General features: G+C 47.2%; 2 protein-coding genes across 2 annotated transcripts in view; one reads left to right on the forward strand and one right to left on the reverse strand.

Annotated features, from left to right (window-relative positions):
• Window positions 1-460: 460 nt before the first annotated feature.
• Window positions 461-1,200, reverse strand: LOC309795933 (signal peptidase complex subunit 2-like). The gene has a single exon (XM_082608744.1). It carries the CDS (start codon window positions 1,195-1,197, stop codon window positions 517-519), a length of 681 nt encoding a protein of 226 aa, XP_082464870.1. The 5' UTR covers window positions 1,198-1,200; the 3' UTR covers window positions 461-516.
• A 2,982-nt stretch (window positions 1,201-4,182) lies between these two features.
• ENPP6 (ectonucleotide pyrophosphatase/phosphodiesterase 6) overlaps window positions 4,183-21,792 on the forward strand; it is a 94,764-nt gene continuing 77,154 nt past the window's right edge. The window contains exon 1 of the mRNA XM_082608780.1: window positions 4,183-4,505. Coding sequence (XP_082464906.1) covers window positions 4,265-4,505 — 241 coding nt within the window. The 5' untranslated portion in view covers window positions 4,183-4,264. The remainder of the gene's footprint in view (window positions 4,506-21,792) is intronic.

Consider the following 21,792-nt stretch of genomic DNA (forward strand, 5'->3'; position numbering starts at 1 on the left):
AAAGCTGTGGGGTTTTTCTCCCCAGTTCTCCCCAAGTCAGATATATACACACCCACAAAAATGTGTGTGTGAAGGAAAACTGTCATACACAAGAAGTTGTATCCTGAATTAAGGGAAACAGCTGTTGAAATGGGAATTAACACAATAAAGTCAGCAACAGGTTAACAGTTTAAAAAATTGAGTCTTCAAATGCTGCATGGCACAAAGCTATACTATATAAAGTACTGCTAGGTATGAAGGAGGAAGTCTGTACGGTTTTGAGCAAAAATGCTTTTCCAGAAAAGCAAATCAAAACAATGCAATCAGCAGACCAAAGAGGCTACAGCTAGATATCAGAGCTACAACTTCTCATATCTGAGCTAGAAAATTCTCTTTATACAGAATGGACTAAAATTTCAAGACAAAACGGACATTTTTTACATTTCTTACTTTATCCATACTAAGTTCTCTGTTTCTTTCTCCCTCACCCCTCAATTCAGCATGATCCGGCCAAAAGATGGCTGCTTTTAGAAGTAGCTATTTTATTTTTCTTTCTGTGGCAAGGCTGTCATGAAGCCTGGATATCTCAGGCTCATAAGCATCCATGACCAGGGTCCCACTGTGGTCCAAAAACTTAGCAATGCACTTGGTGAACTTGGCTTCCCGTTGCTGCTTTGTTCTTCCACTGATGAAGGTCAGCTTCACAGTGTATTTGTCATCGAACCTTTTGAGACTGGACGACAGCTGCCAAATATCATCAGGGTCCATCCCTGTGGGATCTTTCCTGTGGGCCACGAGAAAGATGCTCTCCTCCTTATATGAGGTATAAATGGTCAGGATCCCTATCATCACAAAATAGGATATAACGCACAAAGCCAAAACAGGTTTGGACTCTGGAAAGGGGTGCATATGATCCCAAATCAAAGCCACTATGGCGAAGAAACAGGAGATGGTACAGATGGTGAGGTGACCATCAATTAGACCCAAATTCTGCACATACTTGTACTTTTCCAGGAGTACCTTTTTGGCAGAATCATCCAGAGAATTTTTCACAGCTGATTTATCCCATTTGTCAATTTTTACAGGCTTATCATCAATCTTCCACTTGTCCAGCAAGCCGCTGCGGCTACTGCCTGTCCCACAGCTGGAACCGCTGCCAGCCCCACTACCGCCTCCGCCACCACCGGTTCTCCCGCCCTGAGCAGCCGCCGCCGCCATCTTGCTTGCTTCTGTAGTACAGGTATGTTGGAGACTAATTCTCTCAGCTTTCCTTTATCTGAAAATGTCTTTATTTAATCTTAATTTTAGATGAATACTATCCTGAATCTAGAACACGTTCTGTAGGATTTCAATTTTTTAAAATGTATTAAGATTCTAATTCCAAGGCCTGACCAGAGAGAGGGCAGGTGGGACACTTGCCATGGTCAGGCTTTAGGGCAAGAACTTTGAGACTGCTGATTTCTAGGGAAGGTAAGGGTTGACATGGGCCCACATGGACTGGCAAAAATGTGATGGATTAACAGGATCGGTGAAGGCTGATGTTGGCTAACATGGGCTGACTTGGGTCACAACTTTTGAATTCTAATTGATTCTGGGAAGGATCTTAAAACCTCTGTTACTTTTCAGAGGGGAAAATTAAAGCATGGAAAGGCAGCAACTTTCTCAGAATCACACAGTTGCAGAATGCCAGAACCCAGGCCCTAGAATCGTGTCTTTTTTCTCTAAGCCCAGGACTCCTTCCTTCCATCTCATCTGCCTCTCCATGGAGGCAAGGCTCCAGAGTGCTGACCCATCTGGACAGCACATTCCTGAGAGCTCGTGCATGTCCCTAGCAAGACCTGGAACAGCTTTCAGGGCAAAGCTCGTTCCAAGTTCTGGAGGAAATTTTTCATTTTTCTGCCTTATCTGGGTTAAACTTCTGTGGGCAGTGACCTTTTTAGCATTGTCAACCCTTGAAAAACAAGTGGCAAGGAGCACTTTTACATATTAGATGCTGATGACCACCCCCCAGCTGAGGACATCTAGATAACAGACATACCAGGTCTTGGACCACGAGACTTTGGGCACTTAATTATAACCACATTTCCTAATCTGTTGTCTTTCCTTGTTGGCTTTTAGCTTTTCTTTCCAACCTTTTCTAGGCCACAAGTCAATATAAGACCAGGAGTCTGACTGTAGGCAGTGCTGGGACTTCCTTGGTTTGAATTCCATCCCATGTGTTTCTTTCTTTCTTCATATATTGGTATGTATATTAAAGGTGCTTATTTACAGTAATTTATTGACCCAAAACTTTAGAGAAACTCTCTAAACATGATCATAAATCAACATGTTCATCATAAAACAATATAGTGCACAGCAGCAGTGCCCACACCCAGACGCATCACAGCGCTATCCATGGAGCCTTGGGGTCCTCTGGGGATCTGTGGACACTCTAATTTGGAGCTTGTTAGTTAAGGATTCCCCACCTCAACAACTGGGTAAGGCGCTCAGGGAGCCGTATTTGGGGTTGGACCTCCCGCTAGAGGCGGAGGAAAGTGGATGCCCCTTTTATATTCATCTTTAACATTTGGAGTCCTTAACCTCCCCCCAAGGGAGCTCAGGGGCCACCCCCAAGGCAGTTCATGTGGGTTTGCATTATTATGCCATCTCCGTAGTCCCCTACCCAGGCCCTCCCTACCGGAGGAAACTCTTTCAGTGTGTGTGTGATGGTCACGGCCAGGGTAGCCCATCGACTCGGCAGCATCAGCACCTTTCCCTTTGCTTTACTCCTTCCTTCCTTCCATTTAGAATAACAGTACAACATAACTCAAAGAGATAAGAATAACATTGTGTTTTCAAATTAAAAAAATATTAAGAATAAGCTGTCCTCTTTCTCTTATTTTTTTAATTGTAAAAAGCATTACTTTTATTGGGAAAATGAAGTCTGATCCTTGTCTCAGCCAGCTGAGATGGGAATGGTAATTTGGCCTAGGTGTTTTTTTTTTTTTTTTCCCAGCCCAATGTAGAAAGTGACCAGTGGTCTCATGTGAGGGCTTGACTCTAAATGCAATAGAACAGGATAAGAAGACAAGGCACAGGCAGAGGGCGGAGGTAGAGTGACAGCCATTGTAGAATTGATTAAGATCAGAGCGGCTGGTGTCTGACCGCCCTCAGTCCCTGTGAAGCTTTGCCCAGGGCCTTGCAAGTTTCACCAGGATCCAAGCAACGTTATAATGCTAATAATAGTTAGCATTTGGTAAGGGCTTGCTATGGGCCATGCACATTTTATCAGCCTTTATATTTAATTTTCTGCCAAATGAAAGACCCAGCCTAGGGAACCGCAGGCATCTGGACTCAATGCTTGGTCTCCTGACCCACCTGTGTTTGCTGCCCTTTGCCGACCTCCTGGTCGGCCTCCCGGTCACGCCTCTGCCTGGTCCTTCTTGGCATGGAGCCTCCTGGCTATCTCTCGCTGTGCTTGTCCATCTCAAACTCTCGCCCTCCAGCTCTCTGTCTGATTGCTGCCCTCTTGGGGCAATGCTACCTCAGACCAATCTGCCATAATGACCCCCAAGTCTGTTTTCAACTGTGGAACTCTGGCTCTATGGCTCTGCTGAGAGGCATCTCCTCCTACATCTGGGTTTGGACACGGGGAACTTGAAAAGTAAAACAATAAGCGCTGTATAGGGATGCATACGAAAAGAAGTGGCTGAGACATAGACAAATAATTTGTTTTTAAATGCTATGAAGATGGAGGCCCTGCTGAAAAGTCCACAGATATGCCCAAGACGAATTTTATGGTCTCTTGTCTACATCCCGAGTTAAGAGGTTTGTGTTACTAAATTGTAGCGAAAAAGTCAGTGAGAGAGTTTAAATTGGGCAGAGGCGTGGGCTGGCAGCAAATCAAGAGATCACCCTTTTCCTTGCCTCCTCTCTATGGTTAGCCCAACTGCAAAGTTAGTGCTAACTTCTGTCATCTTCTCAAATTCCACCTCTGTGGGCGCTTGTATTTTTGGAACATTCGCCCCAAATAGTAAGGTTGCACTCTCTCCCCTGGTGTTAATTCTGGGTTGTTTGGGAACCTGGCTTCTCTGAAGCGGTCGATCTCCGCACTTTCTAGTAAAGGGTGAGCATAGATGTTTTTAAAAGGGGGTGCTGTACCTTTAAATTCTGAAAGTGAACTTGGCTCAGGAAGGCCAGCAGTCAAGGTCCAGCCCCTAGAAGAGAGAATAGCTACAGATTCTCCATCCTCAGTCTCTGCAAAGGGACGGCTGTGCCAGCCGTGCTCGGGAAGGCTCCTGGCAGCATGGCAGAGAAGCTCGGGGCCCTCCTGCTGGCCCTTGTTCTCAGCCTGGCACAGCCAGCCCCGGCCCGCCGGAAGCTCCTGGTGTTTCTGCTGGATGGTTTTCGCTCTGACTACATCAGTGATGAGGCCCTGGAGTCCTTGCCTGGTTTCAGAGAGATTGTGAGCAGGGGGGTAAAAGTGGATTACCTGACCCCAGACTTTCCCAGTCTCTCTTACCCCAATTACTACAGCCTAATGACTGGTGAGTACCGTGTCCTCCTCCGGGCGGGGAGGGGTGGGCTGGAGTCCAACAGTAGCAGTTAGCTCCTGGCATTAGAGTCTCATGTAAGTGTTCAGGTTTCCCTCATCCTTTGGGACACCAGAGATAGACAGGAAGTGTGTGTTCTTGGCTGAGATTTTTTTTTTCATGGGTGTGTTGTTTTCCAAAAGTTATCCCCAGGACCTGTTTTGGAATCTCAGCGTGGAGAACAGAGAACTACATGAATAGATGATTGTTAAAGTGGTTATTTGTTTTACAAATAAAGAATTCTAGCCTACTCCGTATTTTCTAAGTTCAAATTTAAAAAGTCCACAGGGCTTCATTTGTATCAAATTTCTCCTGTCCCCTTGCCCTGCAGTCATCTGTCATCCTGGAGCTGTTTTGGCTTGTTTGTCAATGTGCTGGATTATGAAAGTTACATGTGGGATTCCTGGATGCCTCGGAGGGAATTTTCAGGTCATATCCTGAAGTATTACGTAGCAATGCTACTTGCTTCTTTTGCCTTTTGGGGCCAGGTAAAATGACATGGAGAAGAAAAAATGGATGTGTAGTTCAGATTCCCATTTTTAACTTCTAGCATCTGTTAACAAAACAAAACCCAACTCCCCAGCTAACCCAGACTGTGGCTGGGTTTGGAAAAGCTGACTTTTGCCTAAAAATGACCTTCATCTGGGATTGCCAGCACGCCAAATGTGATTCCATGAATTTGATCCTCTATCTGTGCTCACACAGTGAGAGATTCCTAGCTTCCGGTTTGTTTATCAGCTAACTTTTGTAAGGGCCAGCGAGAGGCGCTCAGAAAGAATTTAGCAAGCTGTCCAGGGAGGCTGGTAAGAATGCACTGGTATTGATGCTTATGTAGGGCTTTAGCTATGTGCTCTGAGCGCAGGGAAAACTCTATAAATTCTGTTAACAGGAAGGGGATGAGAACTCTTGTATCTCATTATGGATCTTCACAGGACAGCAAAGCCCAAGGATCCTGGAAAGACAAATTGCTATCTCTGACTTCATACGTGGATACTGTATGCATGTGTACATAAAAATGCCATAAAATTAACAGGGAAAGAGATTTTGGAGAATTAGAAATAAAGGCATGGAGAGCAAAAAAAAAGAAAAAAAGTCCAGACGACACACAGCAAGGAATTTATCTGCTCATTTTCAAAAATCTCCCCCAACAGACAAACAATCAGCATCTCTCAGATAAAGAAGATGAACAAAAGTCTCCTCGTCCTCCCTTGGCACGGATCTGCCCTTGCAGGGAAGCCGTTTGCGGGCCGCACATAGAGGTTATTGTGTGTCACAGGCCGACTTCAGCACTGTCCGGGGAGTTTCACACCTGCAGCCACCCCGACACCAGTTGTCTCTCAGAGCCCTGCTGCGAGGCTCGATTCACAAACTGCCACGTGCACTTTTGTCAGTCTCAGTGGAAGAGGAACAAAATCCGTTTTAGCAAGTCAGACTCCAACGAGCAAAAAGGGACCATTACAGTCTCCACGGAGAAACGCAGCCAGTGACTCGGCCCTTTGTGTGTCTGATCCACGTTCCTGATATCAGCACAAGGGCTAATTTGCACAAAGCCTTAGTCACGCAGACACTTTCTTGTCAGGCTGTGGGTATTTTCTCTGGTCTAGGCACGACAGAAGGGCCCTTCTCGTGGTGGGACAGTGCAGGTCCCATGAATGACAAAGATCTTACCTTTACTTTCAAACTGAGTCTAGCCCGAGAAAGCCACAGGCTCTCCATACAGCTTACGCCTTTAGGGTTTTTTGATTTTTTTTTTTTTTTTTTGCGGTACACGGGCCTCTCACTGTTGTGGTCTCTCCCGCTGTGGAGCACAGGCTCCGGACGCACAGGCTCAGCGGCCATGGCTCACGGGCCCAGCCGCTCAGCGGCATGTGGGATCTTCCCGGACCGGGGCACGAACCCGTGTCCCCTGCACCAGCAGGTGGACTCTCAACCACTGCGCCACCAGGGAAGCCCGCCTTTAGAGTTTTTGATGGTAAAATGTATGATCCGACTTGAAAGCTTGCTTGGTGCTTAAGTTGGCTTTTTCACTTTTATAGAAGCAATATTGTATATAGGATGTGTCCAGCAAGACTCATGTTCATGTGCCAGTGTCTTTGGGTGTGACTTGTCTTGTATCTACTGAGTGGACATAAAGGCTTGGGGTGGGATTGTGGGCTGCGGTGGCCTGGCCATCAGGATGCTGCCATCTCCACTGCCCTGGAACTGACTCAGCAAGAAATCTAGACAATTTCCCCCAATATCTATGCTGCTTTTTCCACCTGATGTTGAAAAATTCCTCTTTTTTTCATATAAGGAAGGATCTATCCATTGGGAATAGTAGTTAAACATATGGTTTGAGCATATGAACATTTTATGAACCAACGAAAGAATCATGCTAGATCCTTTCGGTACTAAAAGATATGCTGTCTTAAGGTTCCTCAGAATTTATAAGGCAGTCTGTGATCTCACTTCCTTACATGAATTATTGCCCATAAGCCATAAAGCCCTTGGTGTTCTTCTCTTTTCGTAATGAGGAATGATGGGGTTATTGGAAAGAACTTGGCCTGGGAGCTGGGAGAACTTGGTTGGAGTCCTTGCAGGGTCGGGAAGACTTTGGGCAAGCCATCGCACTGCCCTGAACCTCAGTTTCCTCAGCTTCTGGGTCCTAATCCGGCCAGAATCTCAGGTGTTGCCAGAAGCAGACATGAAATTAGAAAAAGTTAGGACTGGCACCTCTTGGGAGGCCTACATATTAGAAATTAAGCAAATGACTGATCTTTAGAGAGGAGAATTTCATGGGAAGCCACGTGGATGGTGATGAAATGAACAGTCACAGGATTTGTGAGGAACCTTGGAAATCATCTAGCCCAGTCATTGACATGAAGCCACCGTGACTGATTTTTTTTTCCCTTCAAAATGTGTTTGCATCAGGACAAATGTGAACACAATTCCAATAGTGATCAAGAAGATCCATCAAGGGAATTCCCTGGCGGTCCAGTGGTTAGGACTCCACGCTTTCACTGACCAGGGCCTGGGTTCAGTCCCTGGTCGGGGAACTAAGATCCCACAAGCTGTGTGGCCTGGCACCCCGCCTCCCTGCAAAAAAGAAGATCCATCAGACAATTGATTACTGGGAACACATAGAATCTTAAAACAGGGCCATTCACCCAGGGAGCCTACATTCAAGTTGAGCAGGTAAGACACATCACGTACCTGCTAATATCTCAGATGAGTAGCAAGGGCCGAATGGTGCCCCTCCAAAATTCATGTGTTGAAATCCCAACCCCCAGTACATCAGAATGCAACCATATATAAGGACATGGTTTTTAAAGAGGTGGTTAAGTTAAATGATGCTGTTAGAGTGGGGCCCTGCTCCGCTATGGCTGATGCTTTTTTAAGAAGAGGAAGAGACATCGGGGATCACCGTTCACAGAGGAGAGACCTCATGAGGACAGTGAGAAGGCTGTCACCTGCAAGCCAAGGAGAGAGGCCTCACCAGAAACCAGACCTGCCGACTCCTTGATCTCAGATTTCCAGCCTCCAGAACTGCAAGAGACCAATTTCTGTTGCCGGGCCACTCAGTCGGTGGTACTTTGTTAGGGCAGCCCTAGCAGACTACTACACAAAGGACCAATGGGTAGTTTCCTAATATGCTGTGCAAGACCAGAAGAGAGGAGAATTTTCTTCCAGTCGGAGTAGCATGTGAAAGCATTTTGAAGGCTGGAATAAACAGCCCCAAGCGTGGCATTTATCATAATATCTTACTTGATGCATAAGCTCTTTTTCTGAAGAGCTGTCTGTAGATCAACTTAATTTTAGTTAAAATATAACCACAGTGTAACTGCTATGGGGAAGCTTTCTGTTTTAATCTTCTTAATTAATTAATTAAGTAATTAATTTTTGGCTGTGTTGGGTCTTCGGTTCTGTGCGAGGGCTTTCTCTAGTTGCGGCGAACAGAGGCCACCCTTCATCGTGGTGCGCGGGCCTCTCACTGTCGCGGCCTCTCTTGTTGCGGAGCACAGGCTCCAGACGCGCAGGCTCAGTAGTTGTGGCTCACGGGCCTAGTTGCTCCGCGGCATGTGGGATCCTCCCAGACCAGGGCTCGAACCCATGTCCCCTGCATTGGCAGGCAGATTCTCAACCACTGCGCCACCAAGGGTGCCCTGTTTTAATCTTTAACTGTGGATCTTTTTGTAAAATTATTCTCTTTGAGGTAAATCCCCATTTGATTTAAGTAAAGTTTAACATAACATCCACGGACAAAAAGCAGTGATTTGTTCAATGCAGATCACGCGTAAGAGAAAACGTTGGGTGTGTTTTGGGGCAGCATAAGGTAGCATCATTTTGCCAAAGCCAATGGCAACATTTGTTTGTAACTCTTGAGCACTTCTGATTCAGTGTTTGGGGAAGGTGGCCCAGAAATGTCCTGAGTAGCCGGGAAGCTGGTCTAGAATTTAATCTTCCTGGACATAATCTGCCAAGAGATGAACATATCCTGAGGTGTTTGCTATACAGTATGTCATTATCATGTTAACATTTAGAAACTGGTAAATAATGCGCAGGGAGACTGTGTGCTTCACTGCAGACACCTAAGAACCTCAGTAGCAGGGCTGAGATTGGAGGGCAGGCCTCAGAGGCCAGTTCTCCTACAGCAACCAGCAGGGCCCCGACCCGAGTCCTGGCGTGCCCACAAGGTTTTGTGTATGACCTGGGACCCAGGACAGAGGTCTCCTTATGACCAGTCCGGGAAGCAGCCAGAGCCTGGATAAAGGCACTTGATTAATCCTCTAGTGGAATCAAAGCAAAACCAAGGATGTTAACTGCTTAGAATTAATATCTGTGCCGTTGCAGTTCTGACCACCCTCCTAGAAATGACACGTGAAGCAAATTCTTCCCAGATATCAAGGCCTCACATTCTGGAGCGAGGGATTGCCGGGTAAGGCAAGCTTTCCCTTGCCTTTAAGAAAATAGCCGATTTAAATTAAAACCGGCTGTCACTTGGACCAAAGGAAATCAATGCAGAAAGTACTTGAGAAATCATGTTTTGAAAAAAAGCCCACATCCTCAGCCTTCTGGGGAATTCAGTTTCACTTGCGGCGGCCTCTGCACGCCCACAGCACAAGCAGCATGGACATGGCCTCTCTCCAGGGCACCCTGGCCTCTCCTCCCCCTGGATCAGCATCTGCTCGGGCTGTTCAGCCCAGGGCTTGGCTTCCTTGGATTTATTATTATTATTATTATTTTTAAAAATAAATTTATTTATTTATTTATTTATTTATTTGGGGCTGTGTTGGGTCTTCGTTTCTGTGCGAGGGCTTTCTCTAGTTGCAGAGAGCGGGGGCCACTCTTCATCGCGGTGCGTGGGCCTCTCACTGTCGCAGCCTCTCTTGTTGCGGAGCACAGGCTCCAGACGCGCAGGCTCAGTAGTTGTGGCTCACGGGCTTTGTTGCTCCGCGGCATGTGGGATCTTCCCAGACCAGGGCTTGAACCCTTGTCCCGTGCATTGGCAGGCAGACTCTCAACCACTGCACCACCAGGGAAGCCCCTTCCTTGGATTTAGATGCCTCTGTCTGGGGTGCCCACTGCTCCCCGCTTACTCTCTCTCCTGCAAAACCCCGTCATGCTTTGGTTTTCAGCAGCGGCCTCCTGGTCATCAAGGGTCAGTCCTCTGCTTTGGTGGCCTCCTTCCTGATAGCGCCCTCCGTTCCAGGACGCCCTCCTCTCTCTGTTTCCTTCTGTTTCACTGATTCCTCCTCGGTCCCTTCTGTTGGCCCCTCCCCATCTTCCTCACCACCTTTTCTCCCGCAGCTGAGTCGGCTCCGCTTTCAGGATGGATCGCAAAGCCTCTGCTTCTCCTGCCTCCACCCCTGGGGCCCTGACCAGAGGGCGCACCCTCGGAAGCCTAGAGCTTCCCAACAGCTCCTGGTCCCCCACCCTCTCTGCCCTGCAGTTTGTCTCACATGCGAGCCAGACTAGTCCTCTTAAAACACAGGCCCGATGGTGTCACTCCTCTGTTCAGACCCTCCAGTAGATTCAAGCTCTTACAGAACTGGCTCCAGGTCACCCAGCCCCTTTCCAGCCTCATTCCCCACCATTTCCTCCCTTTTTTCCTCACCTGTTCCAGGCAGGTGGCCATCCCAGGACACCTGAACTTGCTGTTCCGTCTGTCTGGAATGCTTTTCCCCAGAAAGACCCAAAGTTTGAGGGATCTTAGTTCCCTGACCAGGGGTTGAACCCGCGCCCTCGGCAGTAAAAGCACCAAGTCCTAACCACTGGACCGCCAGGGAATTCTCGCTCCGTTGCTTCTTTTAGATCTCTTCCCCGAAGTCACTGCAGTGGATATGCCTTCCCTGGCCACCCTCCCTTCACTTGTCATGCTCTGTCTTCAAACAAAATGTATCCTAGTGAAGAAGCATTATAATAATGATTAAAGCGTTCAGAGTTTCAGGGAACTTGATTATTATTTTGATTTTAGATACTACTAAAGTAGCAGGCAGAGGAAAAGACTGAAATTATGCTTTGCTTTATGAAAGCAATGAACAGATATTCAGGTGGACCGATTACCGTTTATGCCTAATAATCTTATATAACCTCAGAATATGTCTATCGGTTTTGTTTTACATTTTGACTGTAAGGTCAGGGGCTGCAAGAGGGTTGAAAGGAGAGTCACCCATGAGGAGGGTGCTGGGACTCAAAGGCCTGGGATGTAGGGGGTGCAGCAAAACACTAGTCATCAGCGTAGCCCTAGACAGAGCCTAACTCCAGCCAAGACTGCCGAAGTGAAGAAGGCAGAGGTATCAGTGAGGCATGAACAAGGCCAATGGTTCAGAACCATGTGAACAACTGTGAGAGGACAGCAAAGGCCACGTTTTGTGTGGTCCTGGCCGTCAGACCCAGGGATGGGTCTGGTGACTTAAAGGGTCAGCCATCTTGTGCTCTCAGTCTCCACTCCAGATTGCTTAAGGCTCGTGAGAGGCTCCTTAGATATCTGAAAACATGAAATGGTTTATGGGCTGAATCATGTCTTCCTTGTCCAACACACAAGTGTGTATCTTGAAGTCCTATCCCCCAGTGCCTCAGAGTGTGGCAATTCTGGCAACACAAAATGGCAATTAAGTTAAATGGAGCTGTTAGGGTGGGCTCTAATCCAACATAACTGATGTCCTGATAAGAAGAGGAGATCAGGACACAGATGGGCACCAAAGGAAGACCATATGCAGACACAGGGAGAAGATGGCCATCTACAAAGCCAAGGAGAGATGGCTGTAGAAAAGATCAACCCTGATGACACCTTGATTTGGGACTTCTAGCCTCCAGAATTGTGAAAAATAAAGTTCTGTTGTTCAAGTTGTTCAAGTCACCTGGTCTGTGGTACTTTGTTACTTTGACAGCTCTTGGAAACTAACACAGGCAGGATGGGCACACTGGGCAGTCAATGGAAGAATGAAGGCTTCTTTAGACACACCACTTCCACCCCCAGACCTACTTCCTGAGAATTTCTCATGGTTTATGCCCTGAAACTGAGGTGGTCACGGTGTTTGGTTTCCTAGGGCTGCTGTAACAAATTACCACAAACGCGGTGACCTAAAATAATAGAAATTATTGCTTCATAGTTCTGGAAGCCAGTCGTCTGAAATCAAGGTGCCAGCAGGGCCACGCTCCCTCTGAAGGCTCTAGGGGAGCATCTGTTCCATGCCTTTCTCTTAGCTTTCTTGTGTTGCCAGCAGTCCTTGGTAGTTTGGTTTGTAGATTGCATCGAAGTGTCGCTCCAGTCTCTGCCTTCACTGTCATGGCGTTCTCCCTGTGTGTCCCTTCTTATAAGGACACCAGTCATACGGGATTAGGGATTAGGGCCCGTCCTCGTGACCTCATCTTAACTTGATTACATCTGCAAAGACCTTGTGTCTAAATAAGGTCTCACTCACAGGTGCTGAGGGATAGAACTTCAACATAACTCTTTAGAGAACACAGTTCAACTCACAGTACATGGTATAGTGGAAAGAGCTATGGATTTGCTGCCAAAGATCTAACTTCATCCGTTCTCTCACTTTCTGACTTGCAGGATTTGAACAAGTGCTTTTGAGTTTTAATATTATTTAGCAGTAGAATGGAGAAAGTAAAACTTACCCAATAGGCTTGTTGTGAGAACAGAATGAGAAACTTTGTGTAAAACCACCGTTTTACAAATTGTACATATTACCCACTTTACCAGTAGGATTCGGCTAAATCATGTTGCAGTAACAAGCTCTGTCAGAGGCTTACCACAACTAAGATTCTTTTTTCACTCATGTGCATGGACTTTAAGGATTAACTGCCCCATTTCCTCTTCATTTTGAGACACAGGCTGAAAAAGCCACTTCTAAGTGAGACGTGCTTCTTGCATGGCAGAGGGAAAAGGGAAAATGGCGAACGGTGTAATGATGCTTAAAAGTTCTGCTCAGAGGTGGCACGAGTCACATCTACTCCCATTTCATCGGCCAAAGCAAATCATATTGCCAAGCTTGACGCCAATAGTTCAGGATATGTAATCCTCACATAGAGGTGGCGGGGATATATTTAATGTTTATGCACTGAATGGATATTAGGTGCATTTTATAAGAAACTTGTAGGTCTTAATTTAAACGAATAGCACAGAGATTAAGTGTCTGCAGCTCAGGGATACAGGTCTTATTGGGAGTTATAATGGTCTTGAACAGTTCCGTGGAGAAGGTGGATCTAGGTGGATCTAGAAGGTGGAATAAACACTGAAAGATGACTGGAAAGATTTTTAGTGGAGATAAATTTGGGGCCAGATCTTAAAAAAAAAAATCTATAAAGACTCTGATGAGGGACACGGCACAAGTAAAGTCAGAGAAATAGTCAGAGACACATTAACAAGACAGAGGGAAGGGTGCTAAGCCCATTCACCATCCCGGTACAGGGTAGAGGGTTAGAGAGAGAGAGGGAATTTGTTTTATAAAAAAAGAAAAAAGACATGCAATTGATAGAAGGCTTTGAAAGCTAAATTGAAGATAATTCAGTAGGCTCCACCTTTCCTTTTTTTCTACTTCAAACGTTGGAGCATCTATTCTTTCCGATGGGCTACAAGTGAAGAGTTGAATTTGAGGAGCGCCCTCGAGGCAGAACTTGCTGATTGGGTAGTGAGTGAATATGGAAGAGCTGAAAAGAAGGGAACCTGAGTCAATTCCAAGCCTACAAGAAATTCAGAAGTCTGGGGCTCCTATGTGCAAAGATGGGAAAGTTTGGACGGCTGTTTATTTGACGAAGTAAATTTTCATCAGAATAGATTTCAGGTTGGATTTGGATATTCACCTGGAGTTGGCCCTTCAGGGGATCAGAGACAACCTCTTAAAGGAGAGTTCCAGAAACATGTAGAATAATCATGGGGGTCAAGGAGAGAAATTACTCTTGTGGGTTCCAGTGGACCGCAGTATATGGACTTCTCATCTCTCTGCTTGCCCCACGGCTGGTAGAGGACATTTCTCACAAACACACAATTAAATCTGTCTTCTCATCTGCATGAACTCTTGTCTCAGTTTTGTCACTTACTTCCCAGAGACACCTAACAACACCTTTTCACGTTTCCACTTAAAGCTATGGTGCGTGTAATGGGTCCTGAGTAAGCCGCCTGCAGAAAGCGGCCGGGTGGGTGAGGTGTCGGGCGACAGAAGCCGTGAGGACCACTCACTGGCTCAAGCCCGGAGAAAAAAGCGCGTTCCAAGAATTTACGAAAATAATCTCTCCCGGCACGTCATTATTTCAGCGCTCGTCATCAGACCTCTCGACACCGAAGTGCCGCTTTTCAAAAAGTATGTTTCTCTTGGCTTCCACGGTGATGCCAGGGTGTTCATTCGGCTGCTGGAAATGTACTCCCTGCAGGAGGGGCCGGAGAGGCTGGCGGGCAGAGCTGTGGTGAAAGTCTTTGATTATAAGCACAGTAAACCCTCTTTTAGGAGGTCCCCTTCCTGGAGCCAGGTGGTCTCCATACCAGGCTGGTCTCCTGTCTCACTCCCTCTCCCCTCTCCCCACTGCTGATTGCTGGGACCACAGGCTTCCTGCCAAGGCTGCTCTCAGGACCTGCTTCATCATCAGTGCTACGCCACAAACGGCTTAAAGAACATTTAGAATGGATCCAGAGGGAGCCTGAGTCAGCATGTTAACATTGATTTCAGAGACACTTTAGACAACACCTACTGGGGTTTCAGGGTCCCCGTCCGTGAATAAGGCCATTGTGTCCACGGCCTCCTGGGCGAGGACCCAGGGTGGGCCTGGGGCCCCTCTGCGTCCTGTGTGTAGCATGTGGCTCGCGTCACACCTTGTGCTTGATCATAACCTACTCCTGCCTTTGGCGCTTTCCGGCGCGAGGAGAGGGGCAAGGGCTTGACAGGCAGGTCACAGAGCCATGAGGGACAGACGCATCTGGACGAAGGGCTGCCCAGGCTGAAACCACAGACAGGCTTGTGGTGAGGGGAATGCCGAGCCTTCGCCCCCCTGACGAAGCAGCTTCCCCTGGGCACCTGCCTTTAAGAGGGAGCGCTCCTGTGGTGCCAGGGCTGAGTCAGGAGGACAGGTGCGGTCATTGGGAGAACTCAGGCAAGTGTCTGTAGCAGAGCATCCTCACCTGTGTGCTGTGGGCCGTGAGAGGGTTACAGGTGTGCTCGGGGGCCCGGTCCCCCGCCCCATCCCCTTGGGGAGAGCAGCCTTGTCTGTTCAGCCCAGGTTGCCCAACAAAAATGTCTGACGGGCAGCAGGTTGGCAAGCCCTGCTGGAGCAGCAAGAGTGTGGGCAGGGAGTCAGGGGCTTCCCTCTGCGGAGCAGGGCTAGAGACCGTCTACCAGAGCCCACCTTGGGTCCAGCCTCTGAAGGCCTTCCGCCTACTGTAGTCCAGGCCATCTGCATGGCAACCTACCCTGCTGCTGGTCTACACCCGCTCACAGTGAGTGTAGTGGAATGTGGGCAATCAAAACATCTGGGCCCAGAGCTTGCTCAGAAGAGACAGTCGATTCGTGTCCGGTGCGCTTCTTTGGCTCGGTGCCAGGAACTAGACTTGTGTTCGATCCCGCGGTGGAATCCTTATATTATTTATCTGTCTTCTGAGTCTCTGGACCTCATCAGCTGAGGTCCCACTGTTTTCTAACAAACTGCTGTTTCGACCTCCCTGGATTCTGGATTCCTCCAGCCATACTCTGTAGGCTTCTGAGTTCCCTCCTTCATCTTCACGTGGGCTGTGCTTCTCCTTCCCAGGTCCAAACGAGCACCCCTGCCACATTCAGCCTGTTGTCCTGGACCTCCCAGCACCCAAGGTTCTCCCGGTTTTGCTGGGCTCTGTGGGTGGATCTAATTCCAGGTTCTGGTTACTCCCAGTCTGGCCCATTCCCCCACAGCTTAGCCAGCTGGCCTCACCCCAAAACATGACACCCCTCCCTGTACGTTTCTGTGTAGGACTTTCATAGTCCATTTTAGTGTGCATTTGTCAGTGTACAACAGAACACTAAAACTGTGTGAATGAGCTTGGAACTATGTAACAAAACCCACTACATCCCAATCCAAAATTTCCCCCAGAGACATTCAGAATTACAAAATGCGAAAAGCAGAAGATGCTTTAGGAATGCTAGCGCATTTATTTATCTCATTGTGCAGAACAGAGACCGGGGCGTAAGGTTCGGCTCCAGCATCTATAAAAGGGCAGAACCTCACCAAACACAGGCCTCTGAGTCAGGCCAGAGTCTGGCCTCCCTCAGATGTCCAGGGATGGAAGCCGAGGAATCCCTTCCAATCCTTCCTGCCTGTTGATCCGCGCGGCCGCTTTGCCTGTGCTCTCTGAGCACTCCACTCCTTCCTGGCCGGGCTTCCCTGCTTGGTTTGCTTTTGCTTTTTTCTCACCCTCCTTAGTGCTTCCAGGGATGTGTAAGCCGAAGTGGAGATGGGATTCGAAGAAGCTTTGTGTGTAGATTTCATCAAAGATCCGGTCAGGAAGGTGGTGGAAGCGCCTAGAAGATTGTGTGTGTTGGGGGTGGAGGGTGCTTAGACTCAGCTCAGCCATTCCCGCCCCCCCCCTTCCCAGGCCTTGGCTGGTCATCGGAGGCTGGCTGCTGTTCTTCACAAGCCTTAACTGACCTCATCAAGTTCTGATGGAACAGATAAGAAAGTCACGGTCCAAAGACTTCACTCTCAGACTGTGTTAACAGCTGCTAAAAGCTAAAAGAATCAAATGGAAACAAAAATGCCTTTATTTACTCAATTCTCAACCACCTGTTTGACTAGCCTTTTGAACTGACTAGCCAGCTGTGTGGTGAATCTCACCTCAGGAGCTTCCGTCAGCGGAAACAGACTGATTCCTACCCTTCAAACACAGGGATCATCAGGGTTCTGTTGGCCAGTTGTGCAACCCCTGCGGGAATGGAATTTTGCAGAATGACCTCTTTACCTCCCTGTTTGGGTTGGAGGCCTCTCTGAGAACGCCCAGTCCTTCCGTCTGCTTATCCTGCTTATTACTTCTGGAAGCGCTCTACTGCCGTCCTCCTTGGAACCCCCGAGCCTCCACCCCAGCCCGGACCCAGCTGCCCTCCACCCATCTTTCTCTTTGCAGCCAAAATAAGATGTCCCCCCTCTACGAGGCCTTGACCCACAGATAGTAACATCTCAGAGCTGGATGGCGCTCTGAGATCTCATTTTCATCCATTTGCTGGCTCCTTTACCACTTACCGTCTGAACCACAGAATTTGGTAATTACAACAGCATGTAATGTTGACGTACGTTCACAAAGTACATTTGTGTATGATCATTCCCTATGCGGGGATATATGATCATTTCTTAGGTGAGGGGTGCTGTTCTGAGGGGACACGGCCTCTGTCTTGGATGAGCTTGCAGATAAGCTGAGCAACTCCGTGTGTGCAGAAAGAAAGAGTCATAAGCCAGGACAGAATAGGCACAGGGGATGCAGGGACCATTTCTAAGGGTGTGTGGCGAAGAGGGAAGGTTTGCTGAGGTGACGGTGTTTGAGTGAAGCCTGAAGGATTTGGCCAGGTTGAAACCTGGCAGGAGGGCCGAGAGGGCGAATGGCGTCGCTCAAGTCCAGGGGCAGAGGCGGGAATAACGGGGAGCGTTTGGAGAGCAGAAGTGGGCCTTGAGATGGTTACTCTGACATTTCTGAGCAGTGTGGGTTTGGGAGAGGCCATCCAAAGCCAAGGTGAGAATGAAGGAGCCTGGGAGTCAAGTGCCCAGAATTCTGTAGCCCATCCTGTGTTCCTGTCTTCCTTGCTTCCCTCAGGGCATATATGCCTTCCTTCCTCCCCTCCCCTTTAAAGTCATGTTCACTGTGTGTTTAAATGAGCTCAGTTTGAGATGATAAAAAGTCCCAAAGGAAGGAGTGTGTCCTGCAGGTAATATCAGCTCTCCAAAGACAAAAGGGACTGGACAGGGCTTCCTTGGTGGCGCAGTGGTTGAGAGTCCGCCTGCCGATGCGGGGGACACGGGTTCGTGCCCCGGTCCAGGAAGATCCCGCATGCCGTGGAGCGGCTGGGCCCGTGAGCCATGGCCGCTGAGCCTGTGCGTCCGGAGCCTGTGCTCCACAACAGGAGAGGCCACAACAGTGAGAGGACCGCGTACCGCAAAAAAAAAAAAAAAAAAAAGGACTGGACACCTACTTGAAACATGATGGAAGGGAATATACTGGCTAATGTTTCAATAAAATATATCAATACAGTATCTAAGTCTCATACTTTGGGCACTTGCAAGACGCCTGGGTGGTGATTTCTTTACTAGCCATGAAGGCTGGAGATACAGATTTCAGAGTTGTCCTCATAGAGGTGGAAATTATGTGAGTAGATGAGGCTCCTTGGGAGGATTGTGTCAAGAGAAGGGAAAGAGGTCAACATGAAACCTTGGGGGACCTTCTTACGTTTAGGGAGCACGACATAGAAGAGACAGGAAAGGAGACAAGAAGTAAAGACCTGTCACAGAACATTCTAGCAAAGACCTCAAATGAAAATCAGGAGTCAAACAGGGTCAGAGTAATCAAGGAAAGAAGAAGTTTCTATAGGAGATGGACAGTATTATCAAACAGAAAAATTAAAAAGAAGAAACAGAAAAGGGGCTTTGCATGTAGCAGCAGGGTTTGGAGACCAGTAGGGAGATGGAAAGTCTGGACAAGACTTTGTGGGTAAAGCCTGCATTGGAGGACCTGGGGGCTGGTATTTGACTGTGTAGCTGGGAATCTGAGGGATGTAACTTAGTCTTTTTTCTTTTTTTTTTTTTTTTGTGATACGCGGGCCTCTCACTGTTGCGGCCTCTCCCGTTGCGGAGCACAGGCTCTGGACGCGCAGGCTCAGCGGCCATGGCTCACGGGCCCAGCCGCTCCGTGGCATGTGGGATCCTCCTGGACTGGGGCACGAACCTGTGTCCCCTGCATCGGCAGGCGGACTCTCAACCACTGCGCCACCAGGGAAGCCGTAACTTAGTCTTGATATGCTAATGAGGTCCTATATGTGGATCTCTATAGTTGTGCTCTCCAGTGATCTTTTAAAATTATTAATAGATTTATTGAGGTATAATTTACATACCATAAAATCTATCCATTGTAAGTGTACAACTCAGTGACTTTTAGTATGTTTACAGAGGTGTGCAACTATCACCACAATATAATTTTAGAATATTTCCATCATCCCAAAAGGAAAGCTTGGGCTGGGTAGTTGCTCCCCATTTTCACCTCCAGCCCTAGGTAACCACTCATCTTCTTTCTTTCTCTAAAGATTTGCCTTTTCTGGACATTTCATATAAATGGAACCATGTGTTCTTTTGTATTTGGCTTCTTTCACTCAGCATAATGCTTCTGAGGTTCATCCATGTTGTATTAGAACATCATTCCTTTTCATTGGCAAAAAATATTCCATTGTATGGATAGGCCACGCTTTGTTTATTCATTCACCAGCTGATGAACATTTGGGTCATTTCCACTTTTCAGCTATTATGAATAAGGCTGCTGTGAACATTCATGTACAAGCCTTTGTGTGGACATATGTTGTCATTCCTCCTGGGTAGATACCTAGGCATGAAATTGCTGGGTCATATGGTAATGCTGCATTTAACATTATGAGAAATTGCCAAACTGTTTTTCAAGGTGGCTGTACCATTCTATATTGCCACTGTATGACGGTTCCCATTTTTCTACATCCTCAATAACACTTGTCATTGTCTTTCCTTTTTTACTATAGCCATTCGAGTGGGAGTGACAGGGTATTTCATTGTGGTTTTGATTTACATTTCCCTAAGAACTAAGATGCTTAACATCATGTGCTTATTAGCTATTTGATAACTTCTTTGGAAAAATGTCTACTCAAATTCTATTATCCATTTAAAAAAGTTGTGTTGTCTTTTTATTATTAGTTTTGGGAGTTCTTTATATATTTTGGATATATGTTTCTTATGGAGTATATGATTTGAAAACATTTTTCTCCCAGGCAGAGGGTTGTCGTCACTTTGAAGTGTCTTGAAGTACAAAAGCATTTGATGTTGATGAAGTCCAATATCTCAGTCTTTTCTTTTTGTACTTTTTGTGTCATATCTAAGGGATAACTGACTGATCCAACATCATGAAGATTTACGCCTTTGTTTTCTTCTGCGGGTTTTATACTTTTAGTTCTTACATCTAGGTCTGCAGTACATTTTGAGCTAATTTTTGTGTATGGTGTGAGGTAGTTGCTCTGGCACCATTTGTTGAAAAAACTATTCCTTTCTTGATATTTTTGTAGGAAATCAACTGACCATGAATGCTAGAGTTTATTCCTGGGCTCTCAGTTTTACTTCCTATGTCCATCCTTATGCCAGGACCACACCATCACGATTGCTGTAGCTTTGTAGTGAGTTTTGTAATAGGGGTGTGTAAGTCTTCCCACTTCTTTTTTTTTTTTTTTTTTGCGGTACGCGGGCCTCTCACTATTATGGCCTCTCCTGTTGCGGAGCACAGGCTCCGGACGCGCAGGCTCAGCGGCCATGGCTCACGGGGCCAGCCGCTCTGCGGTATGTGGGACCTTCCCGGACCGGGGCCCGAACCCGTGTCCCCTGCATCGGCAGGCGGACTCTCAACCACTGCGCCACCAGGGAAGCCCCCTTACTTCTTTTTGAAGATGGTTTTGGCTATTTTGAGTCACTTGTATTTCCAAATAAATTTTAGGATGAGCTTTTCAACTTCCGGAAAAAAAAATCCAGCTAGGATTTTGTTAGGTGTTGTGTTGAATCTATAGAACAATTTAGGAAATATTGCCAACTTAACAATATTAAGTCTTTTGATCCATAAACATGAGACGTCCACTTATTCAGGTTTCAAATTCTTTCCACACTGCTTTATAATTTTCAGTGCACAAGTCTTGCACTTCTTTTAAAATATTTTTAGGCATTTTATTTTTTGATGTTATTATGAATGGAATTATTTTCTTAATTTCACTTTTGTGGTGTATGAAAACTGAACTGATTTCTGGGTGTTGATCTTGCATCTTGCTACCTTGCTGAATTTGTTTATTAGTTCTGATAGAATTATGTGGATTCCTTAGGATTCTCTGCATCACAAGAATCTACAAGATCATGTTTCCTGCAAATAAAAACAGTTACTTCTTCCTTTCTAATCTTGATACCTTCAGACGATCTTTATAATCACCTTGGGAGTTATGTAAGGGCAAATCTGCAGATGAGAGAACTCAAATCTGGGGAGGGTGTGCAGTCTGTGTGAGGTCACCTAGCCAGGAATTGGATAAAGCAGGACCAGAACGAGGACCTCTGCATCCCCCCAGCCCAGTCCATCACTCAGCATCTTCACCATGCAGCCTCTGGTTGGTGGAGTCAGAGTCTGCGAGGACGATGGAGGCCTCTGTCTCTGCAGCACTCCTGTTGTCCTCCTTTGTTACAGCCGCCAGATTTAGTCAAGAGGGAACAGGATGGGGCTTCCCTGGTGGTAGTGGTTGAGAGGCCGCCTGTCCCCACAGGGGACACGGGCTCGTGCCCCGGTCCGGGAAGATCCCACATGCCGCGGAGCGGCTGGGCCCGTGAGCCATGGACGCTGGACCTGCGCGTCCGGAGCCTGTGCTCCGCGACAGGAGAGGCCACAAAAGTGAGAGGCCCGCGTACCGGGGGAAAAGAAAAAAAAAAAAAAGAGGGAACAGGATGTACATTTCCCAAACGTCTGCAGGATTCCTACATCCTTGTGTCTAAAGCGCCTAGGCCCAGGTGCTTTCAAATAGTATTTCAGTCAGTCCTCAGAAAACCATGTAAG

The sequence above is a fragment of the Mesoplodon mirus genome (genome assembly GCF_964341445.2).
Source record: "Mesoplodon mirus genome assembly, chromosome: 20".
NCBI lineage: Eukaryota > Metazoa > Chordata > Mammalia > Artiodactyla > Ziphiidae > Mesoplodon > Mesoplodon mirus.

Coding starts and splice junctions, on each gene's coding strand:
- LOC309795933 (XM_082608744.1), bottom strand. CDS start 1,197: ATGGCGGCGGCGGCTGCTCAGGGCGGGAGAACCGGTGGTGGCGGAGGC.